Below are 26,136 nucleotides of genomic sequence, written 5' to 3'. Positions count from 1 at the left end.
AAACTCCAGGAAGACACATTGGTATTTCCATTCCACAACTATTTGTAGCACAGAAACGTGACTTTTTTCCTTTTTAGTCCAGTTTAATGTTACATTACTTTAAAATAAGGTCTGTCTGGAAAGACCAATCAAGTTTGGGGCTAGAATTATCCCTGGGGAAGCTTGGGGATCCCCCTTGTTAGTGAATGAGGATGACCTTGAAGGAAGTAAAGGAGAAACTTGTGGTTGTAATTCCCCATCCTTTCCTCTGGAGTCTGGCAGTAGCTGTGCTGTGCTGCTGGGTGGTGATCCCAGCACACACAAACACACACAAACACACTCACACACAAACACACTCACCCAAACACACACTCACACACAAACACACTCACACATTCTAACACAGCCACCAAACCCCACACACAGCATCAGCAGCACAGCCTGGAGAACACGAACAGCAGCAGAAAGGGAACTTTCCCATAATTTCTGGGGAAATGCTGCAGTTGTAGGCCAACTTACATAACTGATTTAGCTGAACAGAATTGCTTTCTGCCTTTAATCTGCTCAACAGATTTATCTTTGCAGCCGTGATCGGTTGAGCTCTCTTTAAACCGTTATGGATTAGCGTTCTGCTGAACCACGTTAAAAGCTTAGCTTTGTTTATTTTTGTCAAGAAAGGGGGAGGGATATCAGGTTAAATGTTCAGGCAGCACTTTATGAATGGCTGCTTCCCTTGCCCAGCAATCAATATGCTCAGGTACATGCAAGGCACAGCTAAATGCTTTGAGTGGCAGCACTAGTAGCTGGAATAGGAATATTTGTCAGTTTACTATTAAAAATTAAATAAGAGAAAAAGAAGGAACTTCAATAAATTTGCATTATTATTTTAATGTATAAATACAAAATGTAATCCAGCATTCAAACGGTTCCTCACACCCACCAGCTCTGTATGGAAGACCAAAGAGTAAATGATCCGAAAACTTAATTAATAAGGTTGGTTGAGGATTTTACTAAGTTTGCATTATTGATGTGATTTGGAGACAGAAATCCTGCCAAAAGCAATCTTTCTGTCATTCAGCTGCAGGAAAACAATACACCATAATGGAAATGAACTACCAAACAACTGGAAACTCATCCACACCACTTACAAAGAGGTGGTCAGATAGTATTAGCCAGCTGTTCAGTTAATTTTCACAGTGGATTCATCAACTATAAAAGTGGCTGTTCTGTTAGAACATGACCGTGGGGATCCAGGTTCAAATTTCTACTACAAAATGATGAGCACAATATACCAATTTACATTAAATCCAACAATTACCACACTTCTTTGACCTCTGTGTAGTCAAAATGATTTGCAGATGCCAGCCTGGAATGGAGTGAGAGGTTGTGTTCCTGAGTGTTGCCAATAATCCTCTGGAACACTATTCCACGGAAACACTGATTCTGTGAACAGTTGTGCTGGCAACCCTGCAATCTTGGAACTTTCTTATCTAAAATGGAGGAAGTAGGCACTTGCACATTCTTCAGAGCAACACAGACACTAGAGAACTTAAAAGAATAGTGTCCAGTGGTGCTAGGGAAAAATAAAAACATAAACCTGGGAAAGTAATTCAGAAAAAAAGGAGGAAAAAATCCAACTTATTTGTAATTTGTCTGTTGTTTGTTTTGCTTACTTATGAGAGATCTTAATTCTGCACATTCCAGTGAATGGCCATTTGCTATTAATTTATCTTCTTTCTGGCAGCAAGTGGAGCACCATTCCAGAGTTTCAACATTCCCTTGATGCTGCTCTGCTTAATGCTTGTGTGCTATTTAAACAAAGCATATTCCAACCAAATCTGACTATATATGGAATTCCCTGACAAGTGAAACTTTGGATGCCATACAGAAAAGAGCCACGAAAACAGAATGCACTCAAACTCCACTCCAGACTGCACAAACTGGGCAGGTACTAGAGCAGGCTCTTGGTGGCAAAGGTCAGGTACCCAGTGTGCCCAACCACCTCCCTCAGTGGCACACCACTCTTGAACTGCACAGTGCCTGGCTGCAGATTGGCACACGAGCTGCCTTGATGGGATGGGCTGCCGCTGTCAAAGCCAGGGCTGGAATTATCCTCAGCTGCTTTTCCAAGGTCAGGGATTTGCAGGCTAACTGTCCTTACATTGTACACTCGGAGCAGAATTTCCAAGGTGTTAATCTCTGTAAAACCAGATTCTTCCAGGGCCAGGCAGGTTCTCTGAACTTGTTCAATGCAGGGGGAGAAAGAGCAGATGCGGCCACCTGCAAAATAAGACAGGTAGTGGAAAAGAGGGCAAAAGCCAAAATGAAGCACTTTTCATCTTTTTTCAAATTCTCACAGATACCCATAGAATTACTGTTATACAGGCAAAGTGGAAACATTCTTCAAGAAAATCTCCACATGGCAACTTTGTTGGTTTAAAGTGTCAGCACAAAATGAAACACTGACAACCCCACAGGATGCTTCAGACCCTTTAAAAACAACACCAGCAACTTCATTCATCTTCCACATCCAATGTTGCCCTCCACATTTGCTCACAGCAAAACTGTTAAAGTTGGTCCCTTCAGAGCACAACTCTTTTGGAATCAGTCTCCACTGTTCTGGAGTGAGCACCACAGTGCAGCTGGCACGTACACAAAGCCAGAAGTCATTCTCCACACAGTGCCCAGGCTGGAGCCCCAGCACTGCACACGCCCTGACAAAGAGGCTGTGTTTGCTGAGGACGATGGTATGCGTGCACAGAATAAAGGCAGCTCTCCAGGCCATAGATGGAGTGCTGTTAAGGCTTTACCCTTTTAGTCAACATGTCTCCTGAGCATTGAACTTTACTGGATATCACATCGTGCAGGCTTACAACAAAATGTTGTAAAACTCAAGGACAAGACTTTCAAGTGATAAACTAACACTTGTCTCCTTGTCTATGCACAGTTCTGATTTTTGATTCTTAATACGGGCTATTAATAGGCCCCCTACACCTTTCTAAGTGCTACAATGTCACCTCAACAGCTGAGAATAGAATGATTCAGATTTACTCTGAAAAGCCACAGCCAAATCAGATCAAAGAATTATAAGGACACTGTCTGCCATAAGGCCAGGGCATGTGCTTTCACCCAGGACACAGTGTCCCCCAAGGCAACTGCCCTTCCTGAAAAGCTTTTGTGCAGGAGGAAGGAACGCTGGGCAATGCAGCTTCAGCTATTGTTGCATTTATTACAATTAGATGAAGATGCCTGCTGGCCTGATTTGCATTCCTCCCCAGTCCTCTCCTGGGCTCCAGTCAAACCTTCCAATGCCAGCCATCTAAGCAGTTAAAGAACCCGTGCAAGCCAGAGCAAAGCATCCTGCTAAAAATAGAGGCAATGCTAGGACTACATGAAGCCTGCTTTATCTCAAACTCCCCCCTTTTTTTTTTTCCTTTTTCGTTTCTAAAGTCAGATCTCTAAAAAAAGAAAGCATCAGGTCTGAAAGCGTCACTGTAGCACTCCAGTTACTGTGCAGCAATGATGTGCTGGTGCTGCCTGGGGAAGAGCACTTTCCACAACCATTAATCCACCATACACTAAGCAGGATTTAATTTTGGTCCTCAAATAAAGTCTCTGCACCAAGGGGTTCTTATCATGAATCTTCAGAACAAAGTACCCTGGACAAGTAATTCCCTGGAGTGACAATTAAAACTCAAATCTAATAATCACCTGCAAAGCTAATGCTGGTATGTGTCTTTATGAACCAAGTCTGTTGATGCTGATTTAATTGCACGCCCAGTCCATTAACTCCCATGAAATTAGATTTGTATGTTCATCAGGATGGCCAGCACTACCAAAATGTTCCTGAATCTGACAGCTAATCTTTCCTGCCCAAAGAACTTACACACTCTACTCTATGGTTGCAGATGTAAAACAGAAAAGCTCAGGAAAAAAAAATTCTGTTACATAATAAGAAAGCTAGTATGATGCACACATGTTACAAAGATAGAATTTATATTCTTATTGTGTAGGGAACTGAACAAATGTCTGACTTAACTAAATGTCAGCTCACAATAACTCTTTGTCTGCAAAGCAAGAATCTGAGAGACCAGAGACTACTACTTCATTCAGGCTTTTTGGTTTTGAGGTTTTATATTGCAATAAAGAAAGCATAATATATTTACATTTACAGTAAGCCTGTTTTTATTTATTCTGACTGTAAGGGTCTGAAGATAGGTTTAGGCTTTTGAATTCACATGCTCTGGATTTAGAGTCAAAAACTCAAAGCCTGCACACAGCTGTTGCCATGCAAGCTGCAGAGCCACCTACGGTTCTTGTCAAGCCTTCAATTAAAGGCAGAGCACCCTTCCCCTTGCCTGGGGCCGGTCAGCTGAGCACAGCACGTCAACACCAAACTTGGTGAAGATTTATCAGGCTGCCTCCTCACAGCTGCTGGGGGAAGTAGGGTTACAGAAAACAGCCTTTCAAGCCATTTAATAAGGAGAAAGCTCTTGCTTGCAGTAGCAAATATCCAGAAGGCAAGCACAAAAATTATTACTTTACTTCCTGCACTGCTGGAAGTTTCTCAGGTGTGAAAGATGAGAAAAGAGTGAACTTCCATCTATCTGAGACCATCCAATGGGTTTTAATAGTTCTGTCAATTTTGTTTTCCCCTTTCATGCCTATAGTTCTCATTAATTTTATGCATTCCTCCCAAATAAAGGTACCCACAAAGGGCTTAGAAGCAAACCCATCAAAGCATCTGTCCTTACAGATCCTAACAAGTGGGAGAGGAGTCCCCTCTGCTTTTTCTGTACCACCAGGCAGGTCAGATCTGACTTGCAGCTACAGGCTGGAATTATGTGATTAAGCAGATATTAGGAGTGAAGATTGGAAAGCTACAGTTAGCAGAAGGCTGCAAGGCAAAAATGAAATTGCAGCTCCAGACTGCGAGAGGGTGTCTAAAATAGAAACATTTGGAAGTTTCAATTCCTGCGGTGTGTTTAGACCAGCAAAAAAGAAAGTAGAAAACCAGCATTCAGAAGGAGATGCTCATCTGTCCCAGGAGCAGAGACACTGTCATCTTGAACAGAGCAGATGCTTCTGAATTCTGCACTCTGAGGGCTGCCCTCTGTACCCAGCTGGACTAACAGCCAGGCAACACCCCTTCTGTCACAATCACCAAACAAATATAAATCTAGAGTTCAGCATTCACACTTCTCAGGCTCTTGAGAGCCCTCTTGTCCTTTAGACACCAAGAGGCTTCCAGGGCTTAAAGGACTTGAATGTGCACTGCTTTGTCTTGCCCTGCCAAGGATTCCTCAGTGAATGAAGAAAAGACATGAACTCCCCCCCTCTCCTCCCTGGGGCACATTGCTCTGTCTGTGGATCACAAAGGGATGGACTAGACTAGAGAGCAGTGAAAACATCTGAATGGAAACTTTTTTGTACAAATTGGGTTTGTGTTCCTTCAGAACTCTCCTTTTAGGAGAGCTACCGTTCCTAAATTTGGTTAATGAGATCTGTGTGTCATCATAAATTGATATAGTAATTATGAGAGATTAATCCTGTTCACATTGGGAAGCTGTGTGAGCTTTTTGATCTCAAGAGCTGTCTAAAAATGTGTTTATTCATGTATAATGCATCTGACAAGTGCTACAGTTGAGGAGAAGAGAATAATGAGACTGTATGAAAGACTTAAGTTTTTTTCTACCTTCAGTTTTACAGGGAGTGAGTTAGTTTGAAGCATTAATGGAGAGGTTAAATGTCCTTAATCCATAGCCTGGAACAAGCCCACACAGTCCTGGCAGTCACTGTAACCAGCAACAGGGTTGAGAGGACATGAAAATGGAAGTACAACTCTGACTGGAATGATTAGAAAAATGAGCTGAAGGGAAGAGGGAAGCAGAAGATTTTCATCCATACAGTACATTTCAACAGACTTTATCTAATTGGTAATTGAGGGACCCACCACTGCATCTCTACAAGAAGCCAGTGCCTCAAAAGTTGCCAGAATATTCCTGTGCAACTCTAACAAACAACTTTGTTTGTGGTTTGTCTGAGCAAGGACTAATATCTCTACCAGTTCTGCTTAGCTATTGAGTGCATTAGGTTTCAGGTATGGAAAATCTCAGTGCTATTATTGACAAGAATTCCAGTGTGTGCTTAAGATACAGAAAACAAGTCCAAGAAATGTGCTCTTATTTTTGTAGGTTATTGTATGTGTTACAAGTGCTCTGACAGGTTCTTTCATCATTTCAGTATTATTCAGATGATGCACATGAAGTGCAGCACCATTAAGTTTTAGAGAAAATGGCCAGTAATTTTTAGAATGATTCTGTGACATAAAGAATACAGCAAAACATTTTTACCTCTGGCAAAAGAACACAGCTTGGGTTTGGGACTTCAATGCATTGTCATAACTGGAAGATTACATTACAAAGATCTCAAGGAAAAAAAAAAAAAAACCACACAGGCATTATCATTGTGTAGGGGTGAGGCAGGAGAGTCACTGAGCAGCATCACTGTGGCATTTACTCTGTGACAAAAATATTGTCTCTGCAAAAGGGGACAGAATGTCCTTTAAGTGCGTGTGCTCGTGGGCGATTTGATGTAGCTTCCCTGACAAGTGAAATTAGAGGATTTGGCTGTTGGAAGAAATTAAAGGATGTTTCTTGATTCAGAAAAGAGAATTTTCTCCAAATCACTTGCCAGCTCATTAATAGGAGCTTGATGTGATTTTCTGCAAATGTGACCTTAACCTCTGCACTTGTAGGTGCATCATTCAAAAGGAATTTACTCCTGCTCATTATTGTGGGCTGGTAAAAGCATGTAACAAGGAAATTAAAGAATCAGTCGGCTCCATACTGGGGAAGAAAACCTAACAACTTTCTTTAGGGATCCTTTCATCCCAAACTACTTCCTTCAAACTGTGTCAAAGCCAGTAGCTTGGCTGGCCAGTGAGGATTTTGATGCAGGAATCTTTCTGCTTGACTCTCTACACGTGAAAGAATCACTTCAGGCAGGCCCACTGTGTGTGCAGCTGACATACCCAGCCCTGACAGACCCAAGCTAGGGATGAATTAGGAGTCCAAATCCTTCATGTGGTGAGGGACAGAAGCTGTGCCTCAAAGCCACACCTGGGTGGTTTAAAACTGGGATCTCTTCTGGAGATCAAGAAAAATAGCCAGTGAGGCTTCCTACATGGACATGGAAGTGCAGAGGCCCCAAGAGGGAGATGTTCAAAATGAACTTTATCTGCAGAGTTTTGGGGGGAGAATTGACAGCACCATGTTACCTGATTCAGTTGTTTTCAAGGATCACAATTTGATAACTCATAATTTAGGGGCTTTACAATGCTCCAGAGGGAATGGAGAATCTGAATTAAAGAGTAAAATCTTTAAAGAAAGAAAGGAAATAAAAGAGAGGTGGTTTTAATAATTTTGTGACTCAGACTGTTAAACACCATAAGGAGCAACTTAAAATATAAGAGGCTAATCCACCCTAATACATGGCTGTAATTTTCCATCCCCCTACCTGAAAATTTAAAATCTGTATGAAAATTATTGTACCAGTGGGTTTCTCCCTCATCTTGCACAGCTCTGGAAGAAATAGACAGTATTTATGAGAGTAGAGTAGGTGGGTGCAGAATTATATTCAAAGCACTACAGTATTCAGCTGAGAAATGACTGTGAGTCAAAAGTTTCAGGGCATTTAAGAACTGTAGAATATTGAGGATATTTTTGTTACCTCACAATTTTCTCATTTTCTTAATTTTTAAAAGTTTAGCCTGAAGGGGTTAATGTCAACTTTGCAAAAATCACCGAGGTCAGACATGGGGAACAGCAGCTATGACAACAGAAAAGCATTAATCAGCAGATGCTGCAGAAGAAAAACAGTGCAGGTCTGGCAATGAAAGGAAGTTCTGCAGTGCAGCAGTGCCTCAGAGATGCCACAAGCAGCTTTTCTGCTGGAAGTGTGACTGGTGACATCAGCACAAAAGGATGCAGCTGAGATGCAAACCTGAAGCATCACCAGAGAACAAGAACCTTCCAGTCACAAACCTCCTGTGCCATTTTATTTGTTCAGCTTTTCAGAGGCTGGCAGTGCTTTAAATGGGAGGCCAGGCTGCTCCAAGCAGTGTATTTACAGCATCCTGCAAGGCACAACGTGAGTGATAGTTGCACTCTGTAAACAGGATCATTAACACTCAGCCTACTAGGAGTGGCAACTATTCAGGACCTTGAGCTCAAGTGGAAGAGAGAACACTGATCTGATAAGGTTTTGTAAGGCTGGGAACTCTCCCATATCATCTCAGCTGAACTCTATTGTGAGTATTGAGGTTTTAAGGAAGAGAGTAGCTAATGCTATATATTGAATTTGCTTAGTTCTCATTTAATTCAAAATACCTTAAGACTTCAGGGATTAAATTACCACTATCTGGCAGTACAGCTGTGACATTTGCAGGGCACATCACAACAAAACCCACAGTGTGAATGGTTCAAATGTGACCCTGTCCAGATTTGAGAGAGAGGGCGTGGACAGAAAAGAGTGGAACTCATTTCCTGCAGTGATGCTTTATCACTACACCAACCCTGGAACAGTAACAGCAGAATGTGCACAGGCTGTACTGCAGAAGAGGTTTAACTCTGAAAACACAACAAAGGAGCACTATTAAATTATCTGCCTGTGGTAGGGAAAGGGAAGCAGTTACAGATAACCTTCTGCCATATTTTAGATTTAACAGCAGTAAAAAAACCACAACAAAACTACTCCCATGACTCAGGATAAAACAGGAAAGTGTCTAAGTTTTTACATTTTACTACGACAATCAATTACATTTTATATGAAAACTGGTTTTTGTTTATATGAAAAATAGCAAAATTTTAAAAATGCACCTATTCAGTCAGGTACAAAGTTGCCCAAAAGAGGAGCCTTAGATCAGTACCAGATCTCAGACATGGGAGGCTGGTTGCAGCAAAAACTGCAGCAAGGATCAGCAACTTCCCCTTTTGAGTGGCTCATGAAGTGAATGACACCACTTCACAAACACAAAAATGTGGGATTCTGAAGTATTATTTATATTGCCTCAGCAGATGTAACCTTGTAGCAAAGCACAGAAAAGCATAGCCAGATGGTACGGCCAGTTTGGGACTGTATTACATTTTCTAGGATTTCAAATGCTGGAGTGAGACAAGGATTCAAAACTTGGAGCTGTTCAAGCAGCCCTGCTTAGTATGCTAAGCATGCACCACTTAAATAATTCAAATTGGACTGCGCAATGCAGCGCCTTCTAAGCTGGGAAGTCAGCTGAGTGTTGTGCTCACTAGATTAGATAATTTGAGCATGGGAAGGGCATTGTACAGTGCAGTGATTTTCTTTCCCCTCAGGACACACTGGAAATCTGCTACAAATTGAACTGTAACCATTGCAGGTAGGGAGTGCTAACAAGGCTCACTGTGTTTATTCACTTTTTAAAGGCGTGGGTATCACAAAGCTCTGTAGAAAATTATCAGTAGCAGCTGAGGTAGCCTAACAGCAGGGCTGGTCCTGACTCAGCAAGGCAGTGCACATTCAGTGACCTTTAAGAACAAGCTTCAATCTTGTGATTTCACAAAGACTTTGTAATTCACTTGAAGTCCAGCCTGTGACTATATATTTGAACAAAGAACGGGGCCTTGGCACATAATCAAGATTTTTTTAAAATCATGTCCCAGCATGGACACTGTTCAGCATTCCATGCTCTCTTGATTAGAGAAGTCACTTTTGTAGATGGAAGCAATTGTGAACTTAATTAAAACTTATTTCAGGATAAAAGAATTATTTATTCACTGAAGTTTATTTTTCGATAGGGTAAAGAGGTATAATAAAGTGATGAAATCTGTGCAAAATCTCAACATCAGTTCTCACTTGCTGTCAGAATCCCAGAGTAACTGGCATAAGCTAGAACATCCTTTATGTTCCATTCCCACTGCATCCAATGGCAAACTTCTCACTAGCTCCAATCACAAAGATTTAGGACATAAACTGGCAAGCATATTTCAGTGTAACCACTTCATTTTTAACATTACCCTTGGGGTGCTCTGTTAAATGGGGACAAATCTGCAATGATTGATGTGAACTGAGGCTCAACACCTTTCATACAAACACCTTTCTACTGAATTGCCAAAGAAATTTGCTTTCAGCATTTATTGTTACTTCTGCTTCCCACACACCTCAGATCTAGCAAAATGCACTTGAGAAAGGTTCAAAGGAGTTTTTATAAACTGCCCATGCTAATTGTAGCAGTTCTCACAGGCCTGCAGGTAAAAAATTGTTCTTCTCCTTTCAAATCTTCCACTGTAAATTGAAGAAGCCTTTTGAAGGTTTTATAGCCTTAAAAATGCCTGGAGATTGACATTTGAGAACAGTGATCACACCAGGGAAGGGAGCACATCTAGTGTATGGCTCAAAGGCAGAGATATGCGCACGGAAAGAGAAAAATGCAGTTACCTTCAGCTTTCAATGCTGACTTGGCGTGTCCTATGGCTTCCCATGGAGATGGAATGTCTAGGAACACGGCATCTGCAATGCTGGAGACCCCAAAGCCGTTTTTGCAGACGTCCTGGTTGGTGACAGTGACCAGGTGCTCCACCCCGTGCTCCCGAAACTCCTCCCGCGCCTTCTCAGCCCTTTGCTGGTGGAACTCCACCGTGTACAGGTGCCCGGTGGGAGCCACTGTCCTGATGAGAGCATGGGAGAGGGAGGCACTGCCTGTACCTGGGGAAGACAAACAACTCATGAAATTGGGCTTGTCAGGGACAAACATCAGAACTAAAGTCTTCTGCATTCATCTTCCTGCTTGGAACACTCGTTCAAAACTCAAATGAACACAAACCACTTGTTCAGCTCCTGAAAGAGAACAGTCCTTCCTGCACAAGGAGGGAGGGACTAGGTGTCCTAGGAAACAGTCTTCCAGGTCCTCAAAGCATTCATTACAAAATCCTGCAAACCCAGGATCTGTCCCATCTCCCTGGAGGAGGAAACTAATGCCAAGGGGCAGCTATAGCTCTAACAACTGGCGCTGGAGAACACGAGGAAGTAAATGCAACAGGAAAAATTCAGGGAAATTAACTGGAGAGGTTTTTTTTTCCAAGTGTCAGGCTCTTCTAGGGCGAAAAGAGATTAAGGCAAATTTTAATGGATTTTCAAAACCTTATACTTTACTAAACAAAGAAAATATATTGGCATGGGTTTGTGCTTGAAAATCCTATTAATATCCATGCAAACAAATGGCCTTCAGGATATGGTTTGCTTTCCACAGATCTCTTAAGAGACATCCTCAAGTCCCACTGGAATTACCCCAAAGCAAGGCCTCTTGGCTCCTTGCAGCCACACTGATCAAACAGCTGTTTTCACAGGTCACTTACACACATACTCACCTACACAAGCTTAACTTAGTCTAACAGAATCCATCGCACAATTGTAGGTAACTACAATTACCACACACAAACAGGGACTGACAAGACAAAGATTTTTTTTTCTTGTTTTTGTTTGATAATTTAGGAAACTTACTTTAAATGATCCATTGGCATATTAAATAGATGGATGACTAATAACAAAGATTTTCACTTAAGAAAACACCCATATACCAGTTCTCATTGCAAATTAGTCACTCAAGTGGCATTTAATGGAGTAATCCCCCAAATTCAAAACCCCACAGCAAGCCTGAATTCTCTGTGTTTATTGATTCATAATCCTGTGCTTAGAACACATTTCTCCTGTAGAAATAAAATCTGTCTCCAGCTATTTTCAATGACTACTCAGCCTAAGGAGAGTCCTTTCAGCTAGCATAAATCTTAAAAAAAAACATATAAAGGCCAGAATCTGAAGTACAGCAGCTCAGAAACAAGTAGAAAGGAAATTAATTAGGGGGCACAGGGGCTGGTACAGCCGCTTAATTGGCACAGTACTTTCCATAATCATGCAGGAAGTCTGAGTTCAGTGGCAGATCCCAGGTTCTTGCCCTCCAGTCACACAAGGGGAGGAACGCTGCTGTGGCACGGTATTTAATCCCACAGCTCTGAAAGGGGGCACATTCAGACTGTAAACAGAGCTCAGGGCCCGCGTTTGCGAGCACGGCACCGCTCCCCGGGAGAGAGGGGGCCCTGACCCCGGCGGGCACAGGGGCATCGCCGCAGCTCAGCACAGCACAGGCAGGCAGGGATGGAGGAGCTGCAGATTTCAGCACTGGCTTCAGAGAGGTCCGGGAGAAGAGAGAAACATTTACACACGGCATTTAATAAAGTGAAAGTACAGGCAAAACAAAGAAAAAACAAAACACACCTACATGTGCATACAGCAAAAACCATCCTGTCTCAGCACTTGAAGGATCTAAATGACAAAATGAACTTTTCCCTGGTCACAGGAGTAAAGGCAGCACAGCAGCCATGTGGTTGTGAAAACTCAATGACATATGTGCATAACAAAGAAATAGTATTCCATTGATAGGTTTGTTAATGACAAAAGCAGGGGACTATTGCTCCCAGGATGCTAAAGACTGAAATTCTGCCTTTGCATTTCATGCCAAAAGGGAGGATTACATAACTGAGAGCTATTGTAAAATGAGGAAATTTAATTATTGTACCTCTCAAATGTGTAGTGCTGCACACTTTCTGCATCTCTCCCTGCTAATCTGAAGGAGGGAACAAGCCTGGGCTGTAAGCAGAAGAGCGAGGCAGCTTGTGCATGTATCCAGTTTCCTTGTTCATATTCTTTTACATTTTTAATCACTTTCCTTTTAAATCTGCTCTTAAAAACACCACAGAAGATACTATTTGTCTTCTCCATAGGAAAACCCATTAAGATTTTTTGGCTTCTTTTCTAAAACTCTTCTTTTATTCACAAACACTCCAAGCCAAACCCCGAATTAAAACCAAGATATTGGAAGTCACCACTTGCAGGCTTATTACAGACAGAGCTTTTGTTAAACAAGGTTGCCAGGAATTATTTATTGTTGACTGGCTACCACAAACATGAGAACAATACATATGTATCACATTTTAACCTATCAAATTCTATCACATTAATATTATTAATGGAAGTATTTCTGAAGATGCTGCCTGTCTTCTCCGTGACAACACTCTCAAAACTGCAGGAAACAAGATGGTTATGAATCTTGTAAAAATCTCTCCTAGAAAATACATTCTGAACCCAGACATGTGACATGATGATGACCCTTAACTCTCATGTGTCCAATAGATCAGCACATTTGATGTGATCCATTAATATGAGTCTGGCATGAGTCCATACCTGCCACAAGCCCTAAAGCCCAATCAGCACTGTCTGCACAAGGCAGGGGTTCAACCCTCTGGTTTTGTGATGTTCTAGAAGGGGAAATGAATGTTTGTATTCACAGAATCTGAACTACAGCAGCTTAGAAATAAGTAGAAAGGAAATTAATTGGGGGTGTCCCCACAAAGGTGCAACATTCGATATTTTTGTCCTCCTGCAACCATCTCAATTTCTCTTTGTCCTTATTTCAAAATCACTACTGATAAAAAGCAAAATATGACTCAAAGAGTGTTAGGCACCAGTTTGGTGTAAGTTCTAGTTGGGTACAAGTGTCCTTGGGAAATGAAATGTATCCTAGCATGATACAGAATCAGTGAGGGCAGCAACAAAACTCGAGGAGTACTACTGCAGACATAGCAGAATGTTACCAAACCAGAAATAGCATTCCTGAATTACCTGTATACAAATTACCTGAACCAGAAAACTGGATACTCAAAAATTAACATTTTGTATCAGAAGAGGCAAGATCAGAACTGGAAGAACTCCAGTGGATTTTCTTTCTCACAGAGGTACAGTGAAATGTCTGTGTTGATATGTTCCTGATATGACCTAGAAAGCAGAAGGTAAGACTAGAACAACTAATTTATAATTTTTACACCAGGATGCTCCCTTTCTGACAGCCTGCACAATAAATAGCCTTAGAAAATGGTTGCTCTCTACCACAGGACAATGCCCACTTGACTACCATGTTTTAATCATGAATGGACTCTACAGAAGAGAAGTAAAACAACAATTCAGACTGTACTGAAGACAACCTTAGCAGCACAGCTGCTGCTTTAGAGCTCATTTAGGTGAGCACTTATGTCATTGCTAATTTTCACTTGGAAAATGTGATGCTCTTTTACATTGACTGTTCTGTGATCTCAAACATCTTAGTCAAAGAGCAGACATCTGCATTGCAGGCATTTAATGAGACACTGCAGGGGCCCCAATATGCCACACTCAAAGCTCAACATCTGAGGAGGCAGCAGTGTGCAGGGGATCAGCACAGAGTGAACCAGGAATGGGCTCCACTTCAGTCCAGAGGCAGGAATTAAGCCCCTGTGTTACACCCATGATTTAGGGGCTAATGGCCCTGCACACTGATGCAGTGCTCTTTCCTTCTTCTTGGGCTCAAGCACATGACATTCTCCTTCTCTGATACATGTAAGGTCCAGGGGAGTGTTTTTGCCCCTCTCCTAAAATATGCAGCTTTAGGATTTCAGTCCTAGCAAGTGGACATCTGTATAAAACACTCTAGCTCAGCACCTACTGATAGCTCCTCCTGATTTGCAGACAAGCAAGTATTGATCAGATGAACTTCTCAACTGCCCTGACCTCCAGCAGATTTTCTCACTCTCTGCCTATTCAAGTGTGAGGTTTTCCACAGAGAAGCTTCCACACACCTCAGCCATCTTGAAACAATGACCATGTTAAAATAACTTCTCACCTTCTCAAAAGCTGAAGTGGACAATATCTGAGCTGCTCAAAACTAAAGCATGTTATTTCAGCACAGAATGCTGCCAAGACTGTCACCACAGCATCACAGCACTTAACTGATATAAGATACAAAGTACCTTTTACACTGTTTTCTGTTTCCTTATTACAAAGGATATTTGTCTAATCTCCTGGAATCCTACCCATGCCATAAATATAAGTGACCTGATTCTGTGCTCCACTACATTTTCTCTTTGCAGGTAACTGCTTGGCTTGTCTTCCCTAGAAGTTTCTCATCGTGGTGCTTCTTTTTAAAAAAGAGCTACAAATTGTCATTTAGGATTTATAGATGTGTACAGCTGTGTGTAAGCAAAAGCATTTTGGAATAAAGCTGAATAAGCTCTTAAGTGCATAAAAAGGTTCATATTGCTTGGAAACAGGAAAAAAAAGAAAAGTATGCAAAGTGCCATTTAATACTGGGTCTCTAAAATACCTCATAACATTTTAGGAGAGCTTAAGCTTCTGATGCATAATTTGGCTACCTAAGATATTCAGAAATCTGTAAATACAACAAAACAATGACAGTGTTGTTCTATTTGTCTCCTAGCTACACCACTTAGTCCTAGCAAACAGTAAGATAGGTCATGAATCAGCCATGAGAACGGAAGGAGCCTCAAGACCAGGGGAAAATTAATCTTGAGACAGAGCTAACAACTCCACAGCTAAAATCTGTCAAGAAACAGAAAGACTGAACAGAAAGACTGCTCACTCTACATGACAAGTTTGTGTAATGACTTATAATGGATACATGAAAAGACATTAGGCATTTGATGGAAATTAACCCAAATATCTTCCTGGGAAGATAGTCAAGGGTCCAAATCATGGTAACAGAGTAAGACACAGGAGTAGCAGGGACAGAGAGAAGGAAGAGGGGGAGGGAGAGAATTTCAAGGAGTTGAACTGATGGATGAATGAGAAAATACCTAATGAAAAATGTTCACTTTGCAGTCAAGAAGTTCCCCTGACAGAAAATTAGCTTATCTGCCTGTGTGTCATGGACACCATGCTGAAGCAGGCATTTGAATTTTAGGCAACAGGCTGGAGGTCAGAGAGGGCCACTGCTCACTGACCAGACTGAGGAGCTGAGAGAAGGAGAGTAGGGAGGTTTTCAAGGCTGGCACTGCCTAAAAAGAATATGAAGAATTATTTTATCTTTAGAGATTCAAGTGAAGAGACAAATTTTCCTTATAGATTCAGAAGTCTGATTTTTTTAGGAAGGAATCTTCTACAGAATGGACATAATATGGTTAACAACAGGGTTAGGTTCAGAGAGGCATGAGAAGTGTACTTGGTGGTCAGGTGAAATTACAAGATCAAAGTGAGTCCAGAAAGTCTGGAAACAAACACTTTAGGGTATGAACAGCATTCCTCATCAGCTAATGACAGCCACAAGTCTGAATACACTACAGTGATGCCTCATGTGGTCAGAGATTTGGTTCATAGAATCATCACAGACTCACAGAATGGTTTGGGATTAACAATGTTTAAAGATTCTTTAGTTCCAACCCACCTGTCTGGGGCAGGGACACCTTTCCACTAGACCAGGTTGCTTAAAACCCATCCAGTCTGGGCTTCAGCACCTCCAGGGATGGGGCATCCACAGCTTTTCTGGGCACTCTGTGCCAGGGCTTCAGCACCTTCACAGTAATGGGTTTCCTCCTAATTCACCTTTCAGTTTAAACCAGTTTAAACCTTGTCCTATCACCCAGTGCCCTTGTAAAATTCCCTCTCCCAGCTCTCCTGCAGCTCCTTTAGGTACTGGAAGGTGCTTTAAGATCTCCCTGGAGCCTTCTCTTCTCCAGGCTGCACAAGTCCAGCCTGTCTGCATAGGGAAAGTGCTCCAGCCCCCTGCTCATCCTCATGGCCTCCTCTGGACTTGCTCCAATAGATGCCCATCTTTTCTGCTGCCCCTCTGTTGGGGCTCCAGCACCAGTTCAGTGCTTTGGTGTGGCAAGAGAATGCTGTGGTTTATGACATTTGTACTGATGAGGCTCTCCTAATACTTCAAGAGGTGCTGTACAAGGATCAGGTTTTCTAATTCTTCTCCCACTCTAACCTGAACAGCTGCTAAGAGGTAGATAAGGGAGACATTACAAAACACAGACATAATTAGTTTGGGCACATTCCAGAATCAAATTAACTTTGATCTGTACTTTACACTAAAAACAGAGCTGCAAACAATTTAGATGTACTTATGACACAAAAATAATGAAGACAGGAGCAGCATTTGTCAAAAAGTCTATAAGCACTTCAGAAGAGCCATAAGCATACAGCTGACTTGCTGGGACTCCACAATAAACTCTTAATCATTTATTAAGTATTCATTAATCATTAAGTCCTCATTAATTTTTTATGGGTGTACTCTTTAACAAAATCTATACCCAGGCTGTGAGTCTGAAAATTTCATAATTGTTTTTGAGAAGCACTAGGGTAAGGCTGGGTGGCAGCTCCTATTACTCCTTCTCTGAGAAACCATGAGAAGCTAAAACTGCTCTCAGCCTTCAGAAATCCAGTCCCTCAGCTCAGAAACCCATTGCTGTGCAGCAATGAACAGGGTTTAGCAATTTTTAATTTGGGATTTAGCTAAAGGGAAACAAAAAATCCAATTAACGTTTTTGCTCACGTGAGTCTGATTTTGTGAATGCTGAAGGATCACTGGGATGGTGGTTAAAGTACTTCTGACTAAATTATGTTTTGTCTAAATACTACACTCCATCAAAGCCAAAATATTTCTGAGATTTATCAGATTAAATGAGATTTCACATGCTGTACTATTAAGACAGGCACTCTTTTACATCTCACCATGGAGTGAGAACAGTAAGAAGCCTTGATGTGTGGGGACTGGAAAGAAAAGGACTTTCCTTGGAAAAATATTTGAAAGGTTTCATATTGGTTCCAGTATAGTATTAAAAATAAACATGAACCCCTCAAAATCAGCTGTCAAATGGAATTATCCTACAGAGAGCCTAGCCTAGGAAGTTGATTTGGAGAGGGGGTGAGACAGAAGGGAAAGATTTAGCCTTTTCCTTTATCTAGGCATTGCTGCACATGCAATAAACACAAATGGGATAATTAGAGTTACCTGACAACAATGAAACTTTCATACTATTGGGCCACTCATAGCAGATATTTAAGCAGCTATTTTGAGTATCATAATTTTGGAAAGACAGGGCTGTTAAAAACTCTATCCAAGTGTGGAATTTCTTAGAGCAGGGACCAATATTTTAAAAAGATCTTAGCTGTAGTAACAGTGCTAACAGTTTTAAAACTCAACATACCTTTATGAATTAGAAATTAGCAGAAGACAGAAAAAGGATCATATTCCCACACCTCTGTCATGAAACATCAGGTAGATGCAGAGTCTCCTTATGGCCTCCTCAACAGAGCATGCCTGGGTCACTTTAATTATGCATGTGCTGCTGACAAGCTTGCTCTTTATGTGTTTACTGAAGATGATTAAACATAGTAAAAACTATATTAATATGTTTGTATCTTTTAGGACAAATAATTACTAATCAATTTAAACTATATAATTAAAGCAACATAAAATTAATCCTTCTGGTTATTCTACTTCATTTTTATAATCACATGCAGAAGATCATTTATATTCACAGCATTTCAACATGACACAGAGGGTATTTCCTCTTACTTTTTCAATCATTTCTTCTCACAGCTGGGGAAATCAATTCAACATTCTGCTAGCTCACAATGGCTAAATACAGGACACACCTCTACAGCTGAGTTACTAAGTCCAGAGGAAAAGAGCCCAGCATGTTGTACAGAGCCTGCCTTGCCAGTTCATACAGCAACTGTATATCTAAGTTCAAATAATAAAAAATACAGACCTCTGTGCTAATTAATGCTTAAAATACACCTAAACTTGGCACCAGCAGGAAGCAGACTCAAGTTTTACTATACCAGATTTCCTGTCTTGTTTCTACTCATCACCATTGGGCTGGTTCTGTCTAGCCCACACAAGGCTGATATAGAGCTAATGATTTTGGATCACCAAACACCACAGAATTTAGGATGGCACCAAAGCAGGCTACATCCCCACAAAGCAGGCACTATATCAGGCTACATCACCACAAAACAGGCTCCAGTTGTCAATACCTGTCAAGTTTTTTATTCACAGTAAATCTGCAGTAAGGTCTCCTGCTTCAAGGTTAGTCAGATGGATTTATTATAGTATTATTTCTTCTTTCCTTTCTTTGTGAAGAGTGAACCTTGCAAGCAATACAAGCATAACTATAGCTGTAAAAGTGTTCACTTTGCCTGGAAAGTTGCAATACAATGTCAGTACAAGCATTACAATGAACCTGGGGACAGTTTCCCCTTAGCAAAAATGGTTGATTTGTGGCTATGACTTTTGACTCACAACATTTTTGGAAATCATCAAGTGTTTCCCTTTCTTAGATGTTTAGATAAGCAAGAGATTAAACACTTTTATCCTCTCTAGGCACCTTTGACATTATTGAAAATATTTTATATACAGCTCTGTACATTAGACTAGTCTGAGTGAGCCAGGACATGGAGCAATTCCAATCTCTTCCCCCTGCCCCCCAAATAATTTTCTGTTTACTTTTCCCATCCTGTCTAAACATAGCAGGGAGAGGAAGAGCTGATGAATACAGAAACTTCCCATGACAAAACTAAAACCATCTGATCATCCTGCAAACCAAATCACAAACTCACAGGACCCAGCTATTTTCACAGTATCAGAGGCTTCTGCACAGGGCTGTGCCTGCTTCAAGAGCTGCTGTACAGCAAGCAGCTAAACACACTGCCTGGTTCCCAACTGGGTGCAGAGATAAGTGCTGTCTCAGTTGTGCTGGAAAGTGGTCATTATGCCTGAAAAGCTGCCCAAAATTATGCATGAGTGGGAACAGGAAATGGTGAATGTAAGAAAGCACAGTGCATCACAGCCCTATCATGCTGATCCTTTGCCACATCTATGCTTGAGAGGGAGGTGTATGAAACTGCTTCAAAAATGCTCCAACAGCCAGAAAAAACAAGGACAAACTACCTCAGCTGCTATTTCTCCAAACTACAGAGATTCTCTCAAATGAAGCAAGCCTCATACTGCCTGTAGTAATAAAGTTAGGAAGACATTATTATAAACTCTATGTAACTAAGATAACATTTATGTCAATATTCACTCCTTACTACCAAACTAAGCAAAATCATGAAAGCTGTAATAAATTAAAGCAAGTTTAGAAATAAAACACAGCCCTGTGATGAACACGTCATCGATTGTATTTAATCAGTGATTTTGCATGAGGTTGTGGTGCTACAAGTAGATTACACTTGGAAAAAGAAGAATGAAATTTATGTACTTACATGGTAGCACATATAAATACTGCCAATTTATCTTATTAGTTCTACACCCAATCACCAGAATCTGTTTCACCAGTTTATCTCAACTACATCCTCTGAATCTGCAAATTCAAAGTCTGAATCTTGATTTAAATCATGTATTTACAAACATTTTTAAGTACTTAACAACAGTTTTAGAAAAGAGAAAAGAAAATGTTTACATATTTGTTCCAAGATGAATTACCCAAACACATGCTCAGAGGTATACCCACATAAATGAGGCTGCATGCTGAGGTAGCACCAATTTTTCAAGAACCAGTTGATAACGTGCACATGACATAGCATTCTTCAACGTGTGGGCAGGGAAAATTGTATCACAGTGGGAAGAAAGTGCAACTTTTTGCAAAATATAAAGAAAACCCTGTTTTTTTCATGAAAGTGTTGGTGTTAGTTCTTAATAAAGGATTTCAACATAGTAATTATTACCTGATTCACATACTATGGAGCCTGGCTTCAGTTCCAACATCATGGTGATGATGGAGATGTCAGTGGAATACAGAATCTGCGTCCTGTGCGGGAGATTCATGGTCCACAGTTCTGGAGTTGGATGAAGAATGAACACCCATCCTCCTTTACTGCAGGTCACTTTGGAGCCATATTTCTTGCCTATGAGGTCTGTGGAGTGCCTGATGACCCCATACTTAGTCTGTGTTACAGAGCCATGCTGCACCTTCACAGGAAACATGGACTCGTGGCCCAGGAACACAATAGCCGTGTCACCATCCTTTATCGTATCTCCATATTCCACAAAACTCATGGTCACAACCTTGTCTTGGCTGATGATTGTCACCTAGAGAAGAATAAATATGTCAGGAGAGTTCCACAGGACCACAGTGGAGCTGAACCTACAGGCATAAAACCAAGTGATTTTATTTTCTCCAATACAGAACAAAACCACACTGTGCAAATGAGATGCTACAAGAGAGCTCCAGGCAGTTCAGGGAGCTGCTCTCCACTGTACTCTTGATCCAATTACAATCAATGGAAGGATCCCACAGATTTGAAAATAACAAGTATTTCTCTTGGTTTATGGTACATTTTAAAGAAAAATCAGGAAATACATTGTAATTTACTCAGCCTGCTCCAAAATGCTACTGCAGGTTAGTACAAATTTCAGCACCCTGTTCAATTACAGTTCCTGAGCACTCAGAGCATGCTATTAAGCTTAATTCTATTCCCATCTTCTTGCTTATTTTTTGATGATTTACAACATAAAGACATTCTGCTACTTGCCTGGACCTCAATCACCAGCTATTAGGACCACTAACAAAAGTATACTTGAAAGTTTTCCAAATGAACGTTTAGAGATAGGCTGAGGGCATTAATTTATGCATAAACTTGACTAACTACATGGAAAAAGAATATTGTGGCCTTTAATTTGCCATTGGGGGTGCAAAGTAATTGTCTGGGAAGTGATCTCTGCTCCAGCTAAATGTAAACAACCACTTGCAAGCTAATGCCAACAGTTGAATCACTTCAGCCCCATGGTCTCAGAGCTGTTTTAGAGAATTACAATTAAATTTTGATGGCTTTGAGAAGACAATCTAGAAATCAGAAGGTGGCTTACAATGAAACCTGCCATTGCCTTTCAGATAAAGCAGCTAACTGTCTGAGCTGCAGGTTGATCAATTCATGCAAGAATTGCTTAATGAAGTAACAGGGATACTAAAGTTAGAAATTAGAGCCTATGACAGAAGGCTTTGAAAGTCAGATTTTGGTACACTATACCTGGCAGAATCAAAAGCAGTGTTACTTTTACTTTCAGAACAGTTACTGAATTCATGTACTTTTGTGTTGAATGTTTAAGAGTTTGGTCCTGCTTCATCATTTCAATTAAAAACATTCAGTTCTCAAAGTGTAGTCTGGTGTCTGTAGTCTGGTTCCTGTGTGTAGCTCAATTTACTGTTAAGCAGCTAGATTTATAATTTTTCCACTGCAGTCACTGAGGTTGATAAACAGATGTGCTTGTGGCTGAAACTTCCAAAGCTTATGACATGCTTATTGCATAAGGTGTTCAGATGCCAAGGCAGAGGAGGCTTGTCTGGACATCTGGTGAAATAGTAACAAGAGCATCCCATGAATTCAGAAATGTATAGATAAAGGACTTTGTGAGATAGAACAAATGCCATCTTTTACAGCCTGCACCCTATGATTATGTTCATGTCTTAATCTTTCATAAATGATACTCAGAGTTCTCATTCCAGACACTTTTAATGCAGTGCAGTTTTCAGCTCTCACAAGCGTCATCTGAAAGGACCTCGAACGGAATCCATTTCTTTCACAGTATTTACTGCAGTTACACCCATGTGCAAAAGAATCCTGTAGCAAGCCTGCAGGAACACTGAGCGAATTCCTCTCCCTTTGATTACACCAACCAGCTGGTTCCCATCTTCCTTGCCTTCCTTTGAGCCACTACACTTACCACAGCTAATAGTCACAGCAGTGAATCACAGAATCTTTAAGGCTGGAAGGGACCTTTAAGATCATCAAGTCCAGCAAGTCCGTATCAGTGCAAGCTGACATCCCAAGTGACACCGCATCCCTTAGGCCTCACCCGCTACATTATATTCATACATTTGGGGTATAATTGGTGTCTGTGAGGAATTTTGGAAGTTTCTTTGCCTTGCCCCCTTGTCAAGGATCACAGTGAGCTACCACCACTTCCAGTATTCTCCATTGCCTGGCAGTGCAGAGGCTCCCGCACTGTTACATTTTCCCCCGGGCAGCACTCAGGGGATTGCTGCAGCACCGCTCTCGCCACACGGTGTGGGGGCAATGGCGGTGGAGGGATCGCAGTGGGGGGAAACCGAGGCGGTGCCCCCCGACACGGGGTCAGGACTTCTCTCTGGGTTTGCCATGGCTGCAGCGACCTAAACCCAACGCCCCAGGGGATCCCTCGCAGCCTCACAAATAAAACCACTAACATGATTCTGTGTTCCCTTCAACCACAACGCAGGCACACATCTCTCTTCCCTGAGCAGCTCCCACAGGGACCTGGCAGGCTGCCCCTGCCCTCTCCTGAAGCCGGGCTGCTTGGCGGGGAACCTCCGGCAGGCACGGCCCCCTCGCTGCCCAGGCGCACGCAGGCTGGGGAGCCGCTCCGTGCCCCCGCTCAGAGGCGACCCCGATACCAGGGCTGCCCTCAGCCCCTTCCGTATCCCGAGGACGGTAATGCGGCTCCTGCACCCCAGCAGCGCATCGGACCCGGGAACCCCAGCTGCGGGCAGGTGAGAAGCACGGGCTGGGCAGGGAAGGGGTGAGAGGCGGCATTCGCCTGCGGGAGAGCAGCGTTAACCCGTAACGGCCCCGGGGGCAGGAACGCCCTGGCCCCAGCGCCCCGCGTCCCCACGGGGACGGTTCTCCCCGTGCCCCGAGCCCTTTACCTCCCCAAGCCCGGCCCGGCCCGGCTCTCCTCACACGCGGAGCCGCCCGGCGCCTTCTTCCGCCTCGGTCGCAGGCTGCTGACGCTCCCACTGCCTCCGCCCCCGCCAGCCCTGCCTGGAGCCGGGAGTCGCCGCCGCTTGAGCCGGGCGGAATCAGACCTCGTTCCTGGAGCCCTGCTGAGGCGCCTGTTTCTCTCAGCCCGTGATGCCCGCGGCTCCTTCAAGGCACCCGCTCCCCTGAGCCCGTCATGCCCACAGCGCCATCGAAGCATCCATCCCCCTGAGCACACCCGTGCCCTGAGCCCCTTCGAGGCGCCTGTCCCCCGCAGTGCCCTGCTGACCGCCCCCGCCCGTCCCCTCAGCGCTCCTTGCTGGGTCCTGCGGAGTGGGGAGGGTCACTGACCACCCTGAGCAGCCCCCTGGCACCCCGTGGGTGCTCCTACCTCGGGAGTTGCCCTGTCAGTGAAAGTGACGGGTCCCAGTGGGTCACTGGGAGCAGCAGCAATGGGGACTGAGAGCCCCAGTGGGAACTTGGCGTTGAACGTGTGGGGTGTCTCAAGGGCCACCGCCAGCAGGGCTGAAGCCCCTTCCCCAGGGAATGGCTTTGCCATTGGCACACCTGGGCCTTGCCTCCACGGCCCCCAGGCAGACAGCTTCCAGAAAGTTCTGCGTGCCGTTCCCCCTGGGCAGCCTCAGGAAAAGGCAGCTCAAGGCCAACCAAGCTCTTCACAGGGGTTTCATAAGGCTGCAGGAGAAACCACATTGTGGGCTCAGAAGCAGCAGAATTGTTATCTAACCCCCTAACAGCATGGTACTAACTCCTACTTCTGTCTCGTGTTTAGGATGGAAGTGATGTGGAGAGCCCTGCCTGCCCTGTGGTACGGGGGCTGCAGTCAGGAGGCAAGGAGGAGCAAAGGAGGAGAATGTTGCCTCATCCTCTGCTCACAACAAGCCCAGGCCACCTGGCATGGGAGCGGTATGGGCATAGCAGGGAGCGTGTGAATCACCTTGGACGTGCTGCAGGTAGTGTTCCCAGCTAAATCAGATAACGCTCTGTACTGTGGTGCATTCACCAGTAACCTGTAATACACAATAATGGAGAAAAAGTCATCCTTTCACAATCACAAACCCAGTAACGGAGAGCTGTTTAGATGGTGATCTGTGATTTTTTAAATTAATGTGGTTACACCAAGAATAAGGGAATTTTTTCCCATTACCTTCAGTGAGAACATATTTTTTGTTATGGTGTTGACCTGCCCATAGCATAATTGCAGTAGTCTTTGTTAGTTATGAAACTCTTCTCCATCTAATCTAAACATAATGTATGCAGTTTCAGAGGTTTCTTAAACTGCAAACTCCTACTCAGCTGTTTTTCTGACTGGCAATCATGGCTCTACTGTGCCTTTATATTTGCACCCACTTTGTTTAATTTTCTGTCATTTTTAGTGTCATTGGTTATATTTGTCATTGTTTATGTTCTCATGTCCTTTCTTTCCCATGATGGGCTGCTGTTCAGATCACTGTGGGCCTGACTGTGTGCAAGATTGAGACACTCAGCAACTCCTCATTTCCATAGGCACTCAGCTCACTGGAAACAATCAGTAATTTTCAACAGCATGCCTAAGCAGTGAGAAAAAAATACACCAAGGATAATAACTAAGAAAATACACTTTTAGTGATAAATGGGAAGAGACGTTTCATTTGATAAGTTAAGCAGATGGAGCTGTGGCCAATTTCTTTACTGGTACATGAGTGTTATGTTTAATTTTCAAGTGGTGTTTAGTTGTAGATTAGGAATTGGGAACAATTCAGTTGTTCACAGCAAACCACTTTCTCTTGTTGTCTCCTAATTTGGAATATTGTTCTGTGTTTCCAAGATGATGTTTATCCCCTAATTCTCCAGGTTCATATTATGTTCACAAAAGTAATTTCAGAAGACACATTCACTGGCTAACACCCATCTCCTCTTGCACTTGCACACCACACAACATTTATAATTAAGCCTCTTAGGAAGTTAGCTGCGTGGCCCTTGATTAACTTCCCTTAATTCTTCATTGTTAAAGCTCAGTGCAAAGATCTCTGGAGTAATCAGCCCACCTTTCCAACTGGAAATGTAGCATATAAATCAGTATTCACTAAGATACCATCCCAGCATGGAAAGTGAGTATTGGTGCCCTTATCACAGTCTAACAGGCCATGCAGGCTTATCCATGCCAGTGTTTCCCAGCAGATGAGGCAGATAAAGCAGGTGATCAGAGGCTGTTGACACAGGGCACAGCATCTGTAATTAAGTCACTAGGGAAGCTGGCACGGAATGCTGTGACAAAGATAGGATCCAATTTACACACAGCTTTCAGCAAATCTTTAAATGCTGTCTGAGTAAAACCCAGCCACTTCTGACTTACTGCGTGCTAGAAATTTGTCAAACAGTCGTGAGAAAAGGGGAGTACAGGGAGCACTGTTTGTCAAACGTGTAAATTGGATATATTTTAGTGATTTTATGTTCCTGACTCTTTCCATGTCACTCAAGTTCTGTGAAGAAGAGGTGTGTGTTTGTGTTGGAAGTGCTGTAATGTTTGGCACACTGAGACTTCTACCTGCTCACCAT

The 26,136-nt window shown here is 42.6% G+C and overlaps 1 protein-coding gene across 1 annotated transcript; it reads right to left on the bottom strand.

Annotated features, from left to right (window-relative positions):
- Positions 1–847: 847 nt before the first annotated feature.
- TRMT61A (tRNA methyltransferase 61A) lies at positions 848–23,609 on the bottom strand. The gene is made up of 4 exons (XM_058026173.1): positions 23,529–23,609; positions 20,572–20,935; positions 10,453–10,719; positions 848–2,259 (listed from the first exon to the last, which is right to left on the bottom strand). The coding sequence occupies exons 2-4, from the start codon at positions 20,900–20,902 to the stop codon at positions 1,931–1,933; spliced, it is 927 nt and encodes a 308-aa protein (XP_057882156.1). The 5' UTR covers positions 20,903–20,935; positions 23,529–23,609; the 3' UTR covers positions 848–1,930.
- Positions 23,610–26,136: the final 2,527 nt, after the last annotated feature.

The sequence above is a fragment of the Melospiza georgiana genome, chromosome 6, assembly GCF_028018845.1.
Source record: "Melospiza georgiana isolate bMelGeo1 chromosome 6, bMelGeo1.pri, whole genome shotgun sequence".
In the NCBI taxonomy this organism is placed as follows: domain Eukaryota; kingdom Metazoa; phylum Chordata; class Aves; order Passeriformes; family Passerellidae; genus Melospiza; species Melospiza georgiana.
Note: the sequence above shows the minus strand (reverse complement) of the source record. Positions and strands in the feature narration are given on the sequence as shown.

Excerpts from the sequence above, each read along its gene's own strand:
- TRMT61A (XM_058026173.1), bottom strand. The coding sequence starts at position 20,902 with ATGAGTTTTGTGGAATATGGAGATACGATAAAGGATGGTGACACGGCT. Across the intron at positions 10,720-20,571 it reads CTCCATAGTATGTGAATCAG|GTACAGGCAGTGCCTCCCTC; the intron begins GTAATAATTACT and ends TGTCTTCCCCAG. Across the intron at positions 2,260-10,452 it reads GTCAGCATTGAAAGCTGAAG|GTGGCCGCATCTGCTCTTTC; the intron begins GTAACTGCATTT and ends CTTATTTTGCAG.